This window comes from Zonotrichia leucophrys, chromosome 8, assembly GCF_028769735.1.
Source record: "Zonotrichia leucophrys gambelii isolate GWCS_2022_RI chromosome 8, RI_Zleu_2.0, whole genome shotgun sequence".
NCBI classification, from domain to species: Eukaryota; Metazoa; Chordata; class Aves; order Passeriformes; family Passerellidae; genus Zonotrichia; species Zonotrichia leucophrys.
This window is the reverse complement of record NC_088178.1, coordinates 2,993,601-3,010,528: the sequence shown is the minus strand read 5'-3', so window position 1 is coordinate 3,010,528 and position 16,928 is coordinate 2,993,601. Positions and strand designations below refer to the sequence as shown.

The following is a 16,928-nucleotide window of genomic DNA, read 5'->3' as shown; positions in this document are numbered from 1 at the left end:
AACCTCGTGTGTCAAGAGGAGGAAAATCCCGAGGTGTGGAGGCTCATCTGTATGCGAGTGAGCAGCGGGGCACTCCCCGGGCACCCGCGGGCATCGGGCGGCTCCGGAGTGCCCCGGGCATGGGGGAGGATGATGCGTGTGCCCACAGAGAGGTGGCTGGGGGGGATGCAGGGAGGGCAGCCCCCCCTTGCCCCCCAATTCAGCCCCTCACCTAGGAGCACCCGTGTGCTGGAAAGCCCTCTGCAGCCAGGGCGGGGATGGGGATGGTGGGGGGAGTGTGTGCGCGCTTCTGGCAGGGTGGGGGCTCCCCCATTGCCTTTGTTCCCTTCAGACCCACCCCTCGCCTCTGATTTTCCTTTGCGGCAGCTCCCGTGCTTGCCAAAAGAACGCGCTGGATGGAGCGAGGCAGCGAGCCGGGCGTGTGTGCGCGCTGCTGTGCGCCTGCCTTGCCGCTGCCTTCATTAGAGCCGGCCGTCCCCGAGCTGCAGAGCCGCGCCAGCCGCCTCTAATTCCGTGGCCCGGCTCCTGCGGGAAGCCCTGCGTGCTCCTGCCCCGGCAGAGAAGGGCCGGGCATCGCTGCCCACCGCCCGTGTGCCCCCTTCGGCCCTGCCATGGGCGGCCGGGCTCCCGCAGGATGCTGAAGATGGAGCCGGGAGGAAGGAGTTGGACACTTAGCTCCAACTAGGCTGGACCACGCTGCTGCAACCTGTTCGCCCGGGTGCTGTTCCCAATTGTGCCTTGCTGTGCCGCGGGGTGGCCGCAGGGACCCGGCTCCTGCCCTGGCTGCGGGGGGCTGGGGGGCTGCTCTGGGGGGGATGTCCCTGGGGTTAACCCCTTGCTTTGGGGGGAAGGTGCTTAGGGAGCGAGGGGCTGCGGCCTCCGCTGGGCACGGAGGAGGAGGAGGAGGGGGAGGAGGGCTGGCTGCCCGCCCCGCTGCCCGGGTGGCCGTTCTGGGGGGGCCCGGCTGCCCCCCGTGCCCAGCCGGTGCCGCCTCTCCGCTCTGCCGCGGGTGCCCCGGAGGGATGGAGCAGAGCCGGGGCTGAGCATCACCCGGAGAGGAGGAGGGGGCTGTGGTTGGGACTGCGCCCCGCAAACCCCCTCCCTCTTCTTTCCCACCCTCCCCCCCTCTGCCGCCTCGGTGCCGCTGCTTTGGCTCACCTGTGCGTTTCCTTGCAGGATGGCTCGCTTCGGGGAGGCAGTGGCCGGCAGGCTGGGCTCCGGAGATGGGGGCTCCGAGCAGAACCGGAGCCGGCAAGGAGCTGCTGCCCCTGCGGGAGGCAGCCCGGGAGCCTTCAAGCAAACCAAAGCGCAGAGAGCCCGGACTATGGCTCTGTACAACCCCATCCCCGTCCGGCAGAACTGCTTCACCGTCAACAGATCGCTCTTCCTCTTCGGAGAAGAGAACATAGTCAGGAAATACGCCAAGAAGCTCATCGACTGGCCATATCCTTTCTGCGGCCCCCGTGTGAGCCGTGCTGCCCGGATCTGCCTCGGGGGCTGCCCAGGACACGCGTGTGTGGCACTGTCGGGCAGGTAAGGTGTGCCCGCAGGGGTGCCCCGGCCCCCGGGGATGCTCTCCTCGCCCTGTTGCTGCTCCCCCTCCTGTCCTCGGATCCTGACAGGAGCTGAGCCCTTTTTGCCCCCCCTTGGGAATCCCCCAGCCCCTCCTGAGGCTTGGAATTATTATCCCCCCGTGCTGATAGGGACGGGTGCTGTGATCCCTGCGTGCTTTGGGATGCTCCGTGTGCGTGCCTGGGGAGGTGGGAGGCAGTGGCCTTTCCTCGGTGCCTCGATGTCTCGTGGAGTTTTGTCACCCCACCCCACCCTGGGGAGCCCCGTGTGTCCCCAGTCCCTGCTGGGTGGTGGCTCTGTCCCCGCTGTGTGTGCCTGGCAGGGCCACAGCCGCCCTCGCCCTGCAGCCCCCGGCCCCCGTGGTGGCTCTGGGAGCCGGCTGCCCCCTCCCTGCGGCAGAGGGAAGGATGGTGGCAGCCTCTGGCTGTGCCCCGTGGCCTTTTTTGGGTGAAGCTGGCACGGTTTTATCCCAGGGACCCCTCTGCTAGCGCAGGGTGGAGGGTGCAGATCTCTCCTACTCCTTCCCCTGCTCCTCCATCCTTCCATCCCTCCCCACGCACCTCTCTCTCCTCCCACCCTCGCCGTCAGTGCTGCCCAGCACCACATCCCTCATCCCCACACCAGCCTGGCCCCAGTGCCTGCTGCCCCTGAGACACCTCCAGGGCTTTGCCCCCAGGGAGGGTCTGAGCCTGAGAACTTGAGCGTGGCCGGGCTGTGGCTGTGGGAGCCTCCCCGTGCCGTGCTCTGCAGCACTGATTCCATGCAGCTCCTGCTGCTGCCGCTGCTTTCTCTCCCTCCAACTTGTTGGTGGAGTTCCTGGCTCCTCTGGTGGGCACGGCAGAGCTCTCCCTGGTGCCAGGCAGCAATGCCTTGGTTTGGTGCAACAGGTACCACGGGGGGAAGCCTCTGGTGAGGCCCAGGGATGCAGAGCATGGCAGGGGAATTGTCCCTGTGCAGCTCCGTCAGGAACCTTGGGAGCTGTGACAGCTCCAGGCTCACGAGGGTGACCTGGGTGTGAAGGGCCAGCTTGGAGAGGCTGAATTCCCCAAATCTGTCCCTCCTGGCAGTGCCCAGGGTGTGGGTGGCTGCAGGAGTGCTGGTGGCGAGCGCGGGGCCGTAGCGGCTCAGCGCAGAGCCCTGCAGGGCAGCGGCCAGGCCGCTTTTCCAGAACATGCCAAATTATTCATGTGCTTTTCCAGCATGCTGTGGGAGGGCTCTGGCCCCTCCAGCTTTTGTTGGGAGCCAGAAGGAGCTGGGGTGCTGCCACTGGGCCAGCACTCGTGGCGTGGGCTGGGGTCCCGTGCCGGCGTGATGTCTCATCTCCAGGCAGCCGCTGTCTCCTAGAGACTGGAGCTCCACCACCACCACCACATGAGCACAACTCCCTAGCATTATTCTCCCCTGGAATTTGCAATGCATGAGGGAGATGGGCTCATTTTGTGGTGGGTTTTTTTTTTTTTCCCCTAGAAGTAAGTGACATATTCCCATGTGAGTGCTAGGAACAGGCGTGCTCCAGGCGCGGGAGCTCGGTGTTCCTGCCTGTCCCCCGCCCTGCTGCCATCTCTTTCCCAGAAAAACCCATCCAACCCTGGATGTTTCTCTGCACCACTGGAGTTTTGAGGGCTTGGGAATGTGCAAGGCCTTTTGGTGATGAGTTTGGTGAGGCTGGCCTGGCTGGTTGTTCCCATCCTTGTAGTTGTAGCCTGGCACGGGCAGCTGGTGCCTTTTGGTAGGGCCTGGAAAACCATGTGAGCACCTCAGCTGCCTGGCCTGGAGCCCATGACATCGCTCCTGGGCCAGGGAATTTTGGGGAGGAGAGCATTGGATCTTGGCCATGGTCAGTAGGAGCTGCTGGCCCTGGGAGGGTGATGCTGTGGGTCAGGGTGGGCTCAGCACTGAGGAAAGCCAAAGGGGTTGGAGAGGAGCTCGGGGCGGAGTGGAGGCTCTTCTTCATCCAGCTCTGGTTGACTAGGTAATAGGGCTAAAAATATCTGGTGATTCAGGCCTGGATATCTGCTGGGTAACTGTGTAATTATAACCAGCAGCCTCTGCAGTTTGGCTTCCCAGTGTAAATAGGGATGATGCATGGAGGAGAAGGAGGAGAAATACGAGCAACTGGGATTGGGATGCAACTCCATGGGAGGCAGACCTTTGCTGAGTTCCTCACTGGAAACCTCCACTGGAGCTGCTCTTTTAAACCTGGTCCTGCCCAAACTGTGGTGTAGCTGCTGCTTTGGCTGTAGGGAACATCTCCTTCTCTTCTCCTTGGGAAACGCAGCCTTGTCCTCCTGCCTGCTCTCCTCCTGCTGATGGCCAGGCCTTTCACCCTGATTTCATTTGTTTGGCTGCCTGGAAGGCTCCAATTCAGTTAGGATACGAGATGGGCTGCAGCTCATCTATATCTGCTCCGTTCCTCATCCGCTTAATCACATTTGACCTGGATAAGATCCCTCTCCCGCCCCAGGAAGGCCAGATGACATTGTATGGCTCTGGCTGTGTCCCCAAGGACAGCATCTGCCTGCCGCCTGTCCACTGCACCTACCCCCAGTGTGGCAGGGGAAGAGGATGCCCATGTTCCCTGTGCTGAGGGATTTCATCTATTTCATCCCCAATCTGGTGTTGGGCTGGTCTGGAGCAGCTGGAGTGCCCTCAGAGCATCATCAGGGGGGTTTTGCTCCGTGGGAAGCACACCCATGAGTGGCTGAGCTGTTTTGCTGTCCCTGTGACATGGTGCTGCGTGGGCACAACCCCCCTGGCCAAGCATCTCCTCCACCTTGGCTTTTCCCCGGCCAAAATTCCAGCAGGTCTCGCCTTCCCAAGGGAAGAGCCTGCGCCATGTCGTGCCATCCTTGGGCAGCTCCATCCTTACCCTCCCCAAGAACATTTCCCCCCTCCCCCTGCTCCCAGGCTGTTTTCTGTGCCCTCCATTCATCAGATTTTAGAAGGGTTTTTTTTTGGGAGGGGCGAGTAGGTGTAATGGCAGGTCCATCTTTTTGACAGCCGGGGAGAGCGAGGCTGCCTGTCAGATGGTGAATTTAAACAGAGGCAGCTGTTGTCATGGTGATGCCAAGTTGCATCCTGTTGCTGTGGCAACCAAAGTTAAAAAACTGATGTTAAGGCAGGAAAATCACATGATGTGGTCCTTTTTTGTTTAAAAAAAAAAAAAAAAGGGAGGAGGAGAGGAGAGAGATTTGATTTCCAGGGTGAGGTGGGGGAGAAGGAGACGCTTCTCCATGGAGCTGTTTGCACGTGGCAGGCAGGCATCCCACATCTTGCATCCCTACGGGAGGGAGGGAGGGAAAGGCAGCAGTGTGGGCAGCTCTGCCCCGTTGGACTCCTGGCTGTCACTGCCTTGGCTTTAACCCTTGGTGGAAACCACACCACTGCATTCTGGAGCTGTAAAAGCTGGGACTGCAGAGAGGGAGTGTCTCCTGTGTCCCTGCAGTGGGATTGAGGCAGGCTGGGTGCTCCAGGACACAAGCACAAGCCAAATTCACTCCCCTGAGCCTCTGTGCAGCAGGCACGCAGCAGCTGGCTTGTGGGTTGCAGTTCCAAGTGGGAGGATTTGGGGTCTGGATGTTGCTTTCTGTGGCAGGACACAGGGATGGAGAGCCAGGAGGGGCCACAACTCTGTGGACAGTGTTATCAGTGGAGGGAAATCCCTTGTGTCCTCAGGGACAAGCCAGGGAGGTGCTGTGGGGATGGGGAATCCCAGAGTTGAATTAGGGCCACTCGCAGACTTTGCTCTACTTGGCACTTTGGTTTTTTTCTTGGAAACCAAAAACCTCCCTTGCCCAGGGAGGCTGTGGATTCCCTGGAATTGTTGAAGCTCTCATGGGATGGGAATCTGAGCAGCCTGGTCTGGTGGAAGGTGTCCCTGCCTGTGTCAGGGGGTTGGAATGAGATGACTTTAATGCCCTTCCCAACCCAAACAATTCCATGATTCTGTGAAAACAGCCTTGGAGAGAAGGTGCTGTCTTTCCTGCTGGGCTGTGGAGTTAAGGGAAGGAGGACTGGGGCATCCTAAGGGTGGATGCTGAAGGTGTGGATCTGTGGTCCTGTCTGTGTGGGACAGGCAGCAGTGCTGGGACTGGGACCAGCAAGATGAAGCCCACAGGTGTAGGAACTTTTTCTCATTGGCATCTTAGGGGAAGAGAGAGCCCCAGGAGGTGTGGGGAGAGGTGGAAAATAAGAGACATGACTTTCTAGGAGGTGTTGGAACCTGGATGATGCAGGCGTGGACAGGGCTTAAGTTGCTCCTGCTCTTTTGGTGGCACTGGAAAGTAGAATTCCCCAAGGCCTCATAAACCCAGCACCATAAACCCCTCCAGGGCCTGGAGCTGGGCTCACTCCCTGCCTTAGCCAGGTGGGTGCTCTGGTTTGAGCTTGTGGCTGGGGAGGAAGGTGAAGAGGAAGGTCACAGCTGCAAGATCTTCCTGGCAGACCCACCAAGGAGCTCCAGCTCCAGGCATGGGGTTATCCCTCCTCCAGGTGGCCTGGGGGGTGCCCCCATGGCCTGGGGTCACTGTCCCTGCCTCAGAGGCATCCTGAGGGAAGCGTGGAGCTGCAGGTGTGGCATGCACAGGGATCAGCCCAGTTGCTAAGGAAACAAGTCAACGGTGCAGGGGAGAGAGCATTGGGTAAAGGAGATAAATCAATAAGAAAACCTATTTTTATCGGCTCCCTAATGATCCTCCAGGAGCAGCCAGACGGAAGAGGAGGAGGAGGAGGCTGGAGGGAGATGGGCTCTCATTACTTGGCCTGGAGGGAGGAGAGGGCTACTCTGCATTTTGGGTGGCTGAGAGGTTTTGTAATTACTCATCCGATGGCGGAGAAAACAAAGCACTGATGGAGGGTTGTCTAGTGGCCCTGACTGGGAGGATGCTTGCTTGGCAGAAGTAAAGAGTGGGTATAAAACATCCCTCAGTTCAGCCAGATGTTCCTGCTGTCCCTTGGGAGGTTCTTTTCCTCTTGGAACTCAAAAGCCTGTCACAGCTGGAGCTAGGGGGGCTGGTTTCCATGGGGCTGATGTCTCACACAGCTCTGGATGTGAGAAACTGGATTTCTCCAGTTTCTCCTGGAGAAACTGGGCCACTGGGGTTTGGGGAGTCACTTTTGGCAGTGCTGAGGTCGGTGCTTTGGGGAGCAATTGCCCTTTTAGGCTTGGCCAGGTTGGACAGGGCTCTGAGCACCCTGGCCTAGTGGGGGGCATCCCTGTCCATGGCAGGATGGAATGAGATGGTTTTTAATGTCCCTTCCAGCTCATTCTTTGACTTAGTGGTATCTGTTCACACACTTGCTGGAGGTGCAGCAGGAGCCTGGGGTGCGACAGATGTGCACTGTCCACCTGCTGTCAGCCAGATGTTGTGGCCAGGTGGTCCTGAGCCCCCCACGCCCTTCTGAGCAGGGCTCCCACGCTGCTGCAGTTGGGTTTTTCCCTCTCCCACGGGAGCAGCGAGGGGTGGTGGGGCGGACAGACGGACGGACGCTCCCGCGCTGCTCCCACACTTCTCCTCATCTAGGCAAATGTGCCTGGTGTCTGGGGAGCTGCTGCCCCGCCCCACTAACACGCTGTTTGTCTCTCCAGCCGGTGCTAATTGCTCGCAGACTTTCAGGAAAATGATACAGAAAGGTCCCAAATAGGCTGGTGGCGCCGGGCCAGCGCCGCGGTGGATGGAGCGGGGTGGGATGCAGGGAGAGGGCTCTGCTGGAGCCTTGCAGGGAAATATTCACTTGTGCTGAGCCTCAGAGGAGAACTTTTGGAGTCTGGCCCCCCTCCCCAAGCACAGGGAGCTGCTCCTGCTCCGTGCTGGGCTGGCTCTGCAGCCTCTCTCTTTCGTAGCAATCATTAATTTCACCGAGCGGCTTTTTAAATGCCTTGGATGTCTCTTTCCTGGCTCTTCTTCCTGCCTGGGTTAAACACATCCCAGCTCCCACGGGCTCTCCCTGGCTGCCTCTTCTGGCCATCTCTCTGGGGATGTTTCTGTGCCCATCCCTGCTCCTGCATTGCCAGCATGCCCAGCATCACTGGGGCTGGATCACTCCATGCTTTGGGCTGGGATCACTCCATGCTTTCCCTTTTGCCGTGCTCATGGCTGGCACTGAGGTGTCTTCTCTTGCCCGTGGGCTCAGGGCCACTGCTTGAAAGCATTTCACTGTAGTTAGTGGCCAAAAGATGAGGTTGGAAAAGAAAATCACCCCTTTTCCCATAGCTGTTGGACACCTCCTTGCCTGAAACGCGTCAGCCTGAGGGTGTTGTGTGTGGAGAAGCTTTGGTGTGGTGGGGAAGGGCTTGGCCAGCTTGGGATGGTGGAGTGTGGATGATTCCTTCATCCCAGGTGGGATCACATCCCCTTTGCACAGGGTAAGGTGGCAATCCTCTCCCTGGTGCCAGTGGTGACAGTAATAGAGCTGTTTTGGCAAGGAGGGAGCAGAACCAGGGGTGCATCGCTCCGCGTTCAGTTTTTGAGGAAAACAGGGCTTTTATTGTGGAGAATTGGGAAAGATGGATGGGAAGTTGGAAAGATATGGCCACCCTGTCATTTGGAAGTGCTTTTTTTGCCTAGCTTGGCCCCGGGCCAGGCAGGAGAGAGCTCCGTGTCCCTGCTTCCATCCCATGAATCAAAAGGCAGGAGGAAGCTGACTTTGGGGTGTTTTCCTGGGCATCAGCCTGCCCTTTCCTTCCTCAGCTCCTCAGACACCAGCTCCTGCTGCCACTGCTCAGGGTGGCTCCTGGAGAAGGGCTGTGCAGGACATAGACGTGGATGTAGGATTTAGGATTGCTCATAAGGGTCCAACTGGGTCCCACTGTCAAGGTGCTGCTGCCCCTTGGGGTCTTGCTGGGGTGTGTCTGAGCTGGGATATCTGCACAGGGAGTTTCCACCCTGCTCAGACCCAGGTGCCATCAGAGCTGTGAATGCTCAGCCAAGTGCTCTGCAGCTCCCAGTGCCACCTGGGCTCATGCTGCTGCCCACAGGGTGCTTGGCAAGGGCACAGGGTGGGCTGATCCAGGTCAGAGCCCCAGGACCTCCAAGGGATGCTCCATCCTCCTCAGGCTGTGCAGGTGCTCCATCCCATGGGGGTGTTCAGGACAAGGGCTGCCCATGCCTTGTGACACTTCCCCTTTCTGAGCCCCATCTCCTGCTGATGGGTGGTGGAAAAGAGATGGAAAAAGGGACATGCCAGCCCTGGCATGCCAGGGAGAGCTCCCCCTGACCCTGCCAAGGACCATGCCAAACCTTCTTCCAGGCAAAGCCCAGCCTAGTTGTCCTGCTCCAAACCTTGTGTGCACCTTCTGGGCTCCTTGCAAAAGCAGCATCTCTCCCATGTTGGGAGACAAACAAACTCCACTTGTTGGGAGTTTTCATCCCAGCAAAGGTGTCCTGTGAGCCTGGGGAGGAGGAGATGAGGCCGAGCATGTCTGCAGGGAGGAAGGTCCTGGGGGGCTCTCACCCCTCTCATTTCCAAACACCACCGAGGTGGGCTTCACATGGATGTTCCTGTGGGGAAAGCAGCTCCAGTGGCTGGGCAAGTGAAACCAAGGGTGGGCTGGAGGGTTGGGGGTGTCACCCAGCTCTTCTGTGCTCCTTAACTGCCCTGCACTCCCTTCGAGTACATGATCCTGGCCACCATTATTGCCAACTGCATCGTGCTGGCGCTGGAGCAGCACCTCCCCGAGGATGACAAGACGCCCATGTCACGGAGATTAGTGAGTACCCCGTGTCCATCCCTCCCTGCTGGGCTGGGGGCTGGCCCAAGGGCACCCACACAACCCTACCAGGCAATTGCTTCTGATTTTGGGGTGGCCAGACAGGAGGTTTCCTCTGGGAATAGCTCCTCCAGCCTGCCCGGGGCTGGTGTAGCATATTCCTTCTGCATGGAAAGGGTTCAGGAAGGTTTAAGCCCCTTTAAAAAATGGGTAAGGGGGGACTGGGCACCCTGAGCATGTCATAGCCACCCTCTGTTTATTCCTGAGGTTGCTGCTGGCTGAGAAAGGGCTGGGAAAGCTCCCAGAGGAGATGGTGGGTCTGCGGGAGGTGGGATGGGACACGAGTTGGGTCAATGCGAAATGCCTGCTGCTGTGTTTGCTCAGTCTGCCCCTCTCACTGGCTCCCTGATTTCACCCTGGCAGGAGAAGACAGAGCCCTACTTCATTGGGATTTTCTGCTTCGAGGCTGGGATTAAGATCGTGGCCCTGGGGTTCGTGTTCCACAAGGGCTCGTACCTGCGCAACGGCTGGAACGTCATGGACTTCATCGTGGTCCTCAGTGGGTGAGTGCTGCTGGGGGCCCTGCTGGGCTGGCCTGGGCTTGGGGGCCTGTCCTGGTGAGGACACGAGCTCCAGGTCATGGGGAGAGCCCCTGGTTTGCTTTTGTCAGCGGTGTGTTGTTGTCCTGATGAGGGAGGGGAGGATGTGCTGGAGGTGCTGTGCTGGCTTTGCTGTGGGTGCTGATGGTGGGACAAGCTGTAGGGCTGGCTCTGAGGCCACCATGTCCAGCTTTCCTCACTTGGTGGCCTGTCACCCACCTGAATACAAGGCAAGGTGGTGGCATGACCTGATGAGCAGCTGGATGTGATCTGGGAGAGATTCTGGTCAAACCCTCCATGGGGAGGGGGGAAACCTCTTTTCCTCTTGCCTTCCCAAGCACTTTCCAGGCTTTCCTTGGCGCTGGAGGTTTGGGAATGAGGTCTGGGCAGGGTCACGCTCCCAGGTGGTGCCGCTCACCATGCCAGCATGCAGGAGTGGTGCTGCTGGGGGTGGCAGCACACACGTGTGCTGCTTGTGTCACTGGTGGTGCCACCTGCCAGGGACATGGCCCAGATCTGAGTCCTGCTTGCCGTGTGCTGGGCTGTCCTGGTGACACAGAAACAGGCAGGGACATTTGGGCTTGTGTTAGCCAGCACTGGAAGTCAGCTTGAGCAGAAGCCCAGCCAGGGTGACCCCTGGGCCCCTCTCTGTGTGCAGGGCAGGTGGTGCCTGGATTGTGGGTGTTTCTTTTTGACATCACACTCAGAGGAGCTGGTTTGATGTGTGCAAACATCTGTTTGTACAAACAGATGGAGCCTGGGGGTCTGAGTGCTCCGTGAGCTTTGCTGGGTGCAGAGCAGCTGCAGGGCTGGCTGGGAAACTGAGGCACGGTGACCAGGGGGTCTCTGCAGAGCTTCCTGCTGCACAGTCCTGACTCTTGGTGGCACCACATGGGATGTGACACCCGGCTGGGTGTTTGGAGGAGGAGGGGGAATGCAGAGTCTGCTTCTGCTGGGGTGTGGTGGTGGGTGCTGCTTGTCCGTGGTGGTGGGACTGAGCCCCAGAGGAGGCTTCAGGAGAGCATGGCTGGGGACATTCTGACTCCCTTGGTCCTGTGGGGACCTGGATGGCCGTGCTGGGGAGTGGGACCATGTCAGCTGGGAATGGAGGGTGTGCTGGTGGGTGTCTGACGGGCAGCGAGCAGGCGGCCTGTGGGAGGTGCAGCCCTCGCATGGGAGGGTGCTGCTCTCCCACATCTGTAGAGTGACTCATGGAGAGGGTTCTGTGGCTCCTGGGCTGGGCAAAGGGGCTCACATCCCTGGGGACAGGTGCTCACACCTCTGGGGACAGCATGGGACACACTTTGGTGGCAGCGAGAGGGGCTTTTTGCCTTGTTGTCTGAGTGTGCAGGAAGCAGCTGAGGGGCTGAGAAATTCCCATCACCTGCATCTTGACCTGAACATCCTTTGGGGCGTGGGCCAAGGGACAGCACTGAGCTTCACCAGGGCCCTGTTCCTGCTCTGCCCACAGCTCTGGGCTGGCTGCTGTGCCCAGCAGGTGCTGAGTCAGCGCTCAGCAATCACTCACTGGCAGAGCCTCGCCAGCTCCTCTCACTGCTGGGCTGAGCCAGGCCCTGTGCCAGGGAATCAACTGCCCATCAAGGGCTGCCAGCACCGTGCTGCCCACCCCAACAGGAGGGGCCTGTGTCCTCCCCAGCACTGCCAGTCATGGGGTGCAGCTCCCCAGTGTCTGCTTCCCCACCATTATACCCACCCTGTATCCTGGTGTTGGCTCAGCAGAGTGGAACCCAAGGGATGCCCCTTCACCTGCTGGCTTTGCCCCAGCACTGTTGGGGCAAATTATGTCAAATCTTGGAGGGTGGAGGAGGCAACCCATGGATTTTCACCCTGGGCTGGCTTTGGGGTCACTGGGATCAGCTGCAGCTCCTTCTCACTGTCCATCTCCTGCCTCTGCGGTGCTGCCAAATCTGCTGCTCCTCAGCGCTGTGCCTCCCATGCAGGAAATTCTCAGCCTGTTTAATCCTCTGAATTATTGGCAAATTCCTGCAGCAAATAATCCTTGGCTGGCAAATGCCTTGCAAACAACTTGTGGGAGAAGGTTTGCACTTGGCGGCTTGCTCTGTGTCGGTTGCGTAAGGCGGGCGGGCGGCGCAGCCTCGGGAGCGCCTCTGCGGCTCCAACTTGGGGAATATCAAAGTGTCTGGATGGAGACTGAGGAGATCTGGTGGTCGTGGGGGTCGTGTTGTGGCTTACTGAAAGGTTGTGGCTGTGGTGGAGAGGATGTTGTGATCAGAAGTGCAGGGTGGTGCTTGCCTCAAGGTGTGCTTATGGGTTTGGATGCTGGTGCATCCAGAGAAAACATCCAGGTGAGCAGGACCCACTCCAGGATCTGACCCAGAGGGAGCCAGTGTCACACTCACTGGCTCTCGTCCCTCCAGTTGTGACACAGGGTGTTACTGCTCCTTTCTGGAATTATTTTTTGCCATGTATCTGATGGGAGAGGTCCTTAGTTCAGGTGGAATTATTTTTTGCTATGTATCTGATTGAGGTCCTTAATGCAGGTGGAATAATTTTTTCCATGTGTCTGGTGGGAGAGGTCCTTCATGCAGGTGGCATCATTTTTTGCCATGTGTCTGATGGCAGAGGTCTACAGTGCAAGTGGAATCATTTCATACCATGTATCTGATGGGAGAGGTCCTTAATGCAGGTGGAATCATTTTTTGCTGTGTATTTGGTGGGAGAGGTCCTTAATGCAGGTGGAATAATTTTTTGGTGGAATCATTTTTTGCTGTGTATCTAATGGGAGAGGTCCATGGCGCAGGTGGCATCATGGTCACAGACACCATGCTGGGATTTCTGTGAGCAGTGGGATTTTCTTCACCCTCTCCCTGCTGGAAATAAGCCCAATGAGGGATTTCTCCCATGAGTGGCCTCCTGGGACCTTGTGCAGGAGTGGATGGCACTGACTAGAGTTCAACTGGTGTTTGCTTCTTCTGTCAATAAATCTTTTTCTTTTTTTTCCATCTTAGTGGAAATCAACACCCACCTAAAACTCCCTGATGCTAAAGCTTCCACTGGGGAACTAATAGTCACATTTGTAAACCTGTTCTCTTTGCAACCTGTGGTTTCCAAATCATCATTGCTGCCTGAAAAAACAGCCTGTTCTCCTCCAGCTAAAAATAATTTCATATGAAAGTGTGCATAAAATATCTTTACTCGTTCTGAGGCAGAACCAGCGAGGGGAACATCTGCATTTCCCCTGGGGTTTGGGGATGCTCACCATGTCTCTGTGAGAACCAGAGCCAGCTGGGTGCTGAGGCTGGATTTGGGACCTGCTTGATGCAGTGTGACCTGGACCAAAAGGGAAAATGGTTCAGAAATTGTCAGAAAGGGCAGGGGAAGGTTGGTGACCTCTTAATTGGTGGTTCTGAGAAAGTGAGGCTGAAAAAGCCACTAGTAACTGGAGCATGAGCTCCCTGTGTGCCATTGGGAATAGAGCACAAGGACCCTACAGCTGCCTGCTTTGTCCTGCCCCCTACTAGATGGAACAGGAAGGGTTAAACTCCCTCTGCAAATATCCAGGTGGGTGTGTGCTTCACACACTCCAGAGCCTGAGCGTTATCAAAGCACCATTCGCTTTTCTTTTTTTTTTTTTTTTTATTATAGCAGCAATACAATAACACGTGAGAGGTGAAGGGGTGGGGGAACGCTGCTCACAATGGGTGAAAAAAATCCAAATGTGAATCAAAAGGCCCTTGTGAAGTTGTTCTGCTCAGGAGCTGGGGAAGCAGCCGCTGTAAGAGCTGGATAAAAACCCCAGGGTCACTAAAAGGAAGCTCTGCTGTCAGGGTTTTTGGGAGGGTTTAACAACCCTCTACACCTGGGTGCCTTTTGTGAAGCCCTTGGGCACGGTGGTTTTCATTAAAGGCTTTTGTGGGGTGGAGCGTGGCCAAGGGAAAGCAGGAGTGAAGGATTGCTGGCACTGTCTGCCATGGCCTCAGCAAAGCCAGAGCAGAAATCCTGGCTCTCCCAGTCCTGTCCCGAAGGCCAGGCAGCAGCAGCTGTGAGCCTGGTGTCTCCCTCTGAGCTCCCAGGGAATTCCTGTGCATGCTTGTGCATGCCTGATTTCCTGCTGTGCCTGGTGGGAAGCAGGATGGAAGCATTCCAAGGCTGCAAGGTGAGCCCAGGGATGAGGAGGGCAGCTTGGCTTTTCTGCTGGTTCTGATGCTGCCTGGGTTTTGAGATGACTGCCCTGGAAAGTTCCCTTTTCATGGTTCCCCCTGAGCTCCCCTATGAGAGAGGCCAGGATGTTTTGCCCTCAGGGATCTAGTGCACCTCACACAACCCCAGTTCTGTTGCTTTGGATGCTCTTTTCAGTCTTGAAGTTGCAGAGATGGAAGGGGCATCCTTGACCAGGTGCTGGCAGCAGCTGCATCAGGGAGCATTGAGGTGCTGCATGCCCTGGTGGTTTGTTTTGGGGTGCTGGCCCCACAGGTGTGGGAGCACACCTGGGCTGGGAACAGGCTCTTCCACAGCCCCACACCCGCATTTCCCTGACCTAGGGGGTGGATAAGAGCTTTGGAGAACAAGTGTGGAATCAGGGCACAAGTGCAGCATCCTGATGTGGTTGTCCTGCTGGAGCCTGAGCCCCTGCAAGGAGTGCTGTGCTTTAGGGATAAACCAGCAAAGAGACACCCCCAGGCCCAACCCCAGCAACACTTTGATCACACCAGACAAGATTTTCCCCCCAACTCTTTCCTTTTTATTTCATGAATGTTGGAAGTATCCAACCTGATGCCTGCCCCCCTTTCCTTTCAGGACAATTAGTAAAATGTTGGGTCTTTGGTTTGGATAAATAATTAATCTCCCAGCTTGGTGAATGATTTATGTGCCATATGCCATGGCCCTGGGAGCAGCACCTTGCACAAAGGGCAGCACAGCTTCCCTGGCTGGGTCAGGGGACAGGCTGGGGAGGAGGGAAAACCTTCCCCTTGCTGTGATGCCTCGTGAAGGCTGACCTGGAACAGAGGCTAGACAGAGCTGAAGAATAAAGTAGGGATTTATTAAGAGGCTTCCATAGATCCACTTTGGGCAGCGCAAACCAAAATGGCCACAAAATGGACAACAAGTCACGGGGTGTTATGCTTTTATAAGTTTTGGTCTATTAGCATATTGGAGTTAAAGGTTTAATTACGGCTTTAGTCCATGAAGTCCCATTTGTCTTGTTTGTCTCTCTTCAGTCCACATTGTTTGTGCTCTTGGGGCTGAGATTTGGATCATTTGTCCTTGGTGCCCAGCTGGAGCAGGAATTGTTTTGTCTCCCTGCTCTGTGTAGAGAGCTCATCATATGAAGCCCAAACTCACACACTAAAGCAGCCCAGAGTCTGAAATACATAAAAGCTCATACCTGAGGCACCACCTGGGCAGGCAGAGCTGTGGCTCTGGCTCTGGGGGAGCCTGGCACCCCCTTTTCCCAGCGCAGCATCCGTCCCTTGTGCCGCTCACGCGATCGCGGCTCCATCCTCCCCACCCTGCTGGTTCCCTGAAGCTGCAGAGTGAGTCAGCCCCTCCCACGTGGCTGCTGGTCCCCGGGGGCACTGCCTCCCCTGCCAGGCACCCCTGAGCTCCCCAGGGGCTCCTGCTGCACCCCGGCACCCTGGCAAAGCTCCCGCTCTGGGGCATGCCCTCATTGTCCTTCTTGGCACTGCCATGTGCCTTCCTCTGGGAGATGGGGTGGGGGACATGGCCTGAGGAAAGGGGGTTGTTCCCTCCTCATCCTCGGTGAGAAGGTGGGTGCACACAGGTGGGTGCTCTGGGGTCTCCTCCCCCTCCTTTGGCACGAGCCCTGCTGTGATCAGTCCATTCTCTGTTTCTCTGTGGGGCCAGCTCTCCTGTCTGCTCTCAGTGGCTTTAGCTTTCCACCAGGTCCCGTGTGTGCAAATGCAGTTTTATCAGCACCCTCTCACCCTGCCAAATCCTCTGTCTGCTGAGGGGCAGTGTGAGGATGGAGCAAGGAGGGAGATGTGGGGTTTGGCCAACCCACGGGGTCCAGGACAGGGGATGCTCCCTCATGCCCCAAATCCTGGGGGCTTCTCTGGGAAGGGGTGGCCTTTGGGGATGATTTCACCCCCCAGATCAAAGGCTGGTAAAGGCAGATTTTGTCCTTCAGCCTCATCATATTGTTCAGGGAGGGGCAGGAGCAGGAGCTGTGCAGCAGCTCAATCCACCTGGGTCACAGCCCCGAAACCTAGAAAGAGCACGAGAAGGTGGTGGAGGCTTTGACGCTGCTCTGAACTGTGCCAAGGGCGGGACTTGGCCCTGCTGTCCCTGTCCCTTGGTGTCCCCAAGGCTGTGCTCTGCTGTGGCATCCTCAGAGCGGGTGACCTGACCCCGCTGGCCCTGCCTCAAGCCAGGCTGGCATCCAAGAATCATGAGAACATCCTGCTGCACATGATGCTGCCTGCAGAGAGGGCAGGGATGGATTCACCCCATTGATTCACCCCAAACAGGGCAGGAATGGGGTGAGCTCATCAGGTAACTCACTTTCTGTGAGCTGTTTGACCAGTGTATTAATTATGAAGTAGTCTCCCTCCTAGAGTCAGGTGGCAGTGCAAGCCTTCAGGGGCCTTTCCACTTAATTATAAATATTAATTTGCATGCCAGCCAGCACCCTGCCTGCCCCAGATTTTGGGCTGAGATTAGTCTGTCTCAGCCTATGCCTCTCTCCACCCTTTGCTGGGACAGTTTGTGTGAGTTTCAGCAGTGCTCCCTGAGGGGAATGCTTGAAGGGGGCTCAGTTTGGGGTCGGGGGTGTGAATTGAGGGTCTGATAATTTGGGGTTCAGCCTTTGCTGGGAGTTTCTGATGTGAAGCTCTTTGCAGCGTGGCCTGAGCTGTGTGTGTTGTTCCTTAGGGCTGAGAGCTGTGGATGGGATGGGATGATGATGATGGGGATGGGATGGGATGATTATTGGAATGGGGATGGGGTGATGATGGGGATGGGATGGGATGGGATGATGATGAGGATGGGATATGATGGGGTGGGATGATAATAGGACGGGATAGGATGGGGATAAGGATGGGATGAGC

General features: G+C 57.4%; 1 protein-coding gene across 1 annotated transcript in view; it reads left to right on the top strand.

The window, feature by feature from the left end:
- CACNA1E (calcium voltage-gated channel subunit alpha1 E) overlaps positions 1-16,928 on the top strand; it is a 146,226-nt gene that overhangs the window by 45,141 nt on the left and 84,157 nt on the right. Inside the window, exons 3-5 of the mRNA XM_064720512.1 lie at positions 1,177-1,443; positions 9,175-9,280; positions 9,704-9,843. Coding sequence (XP_064576582.1) covers positions 1,177-1,443; positions 9,175-9,280; positions 9,704-9,843 — 513 coding nt within the window. The remainder of the gene's footprint in view (positions 1-1,176; positions 1,444-9,174; positions 9,281-9,703; positions 9,844-16,928) is intronic.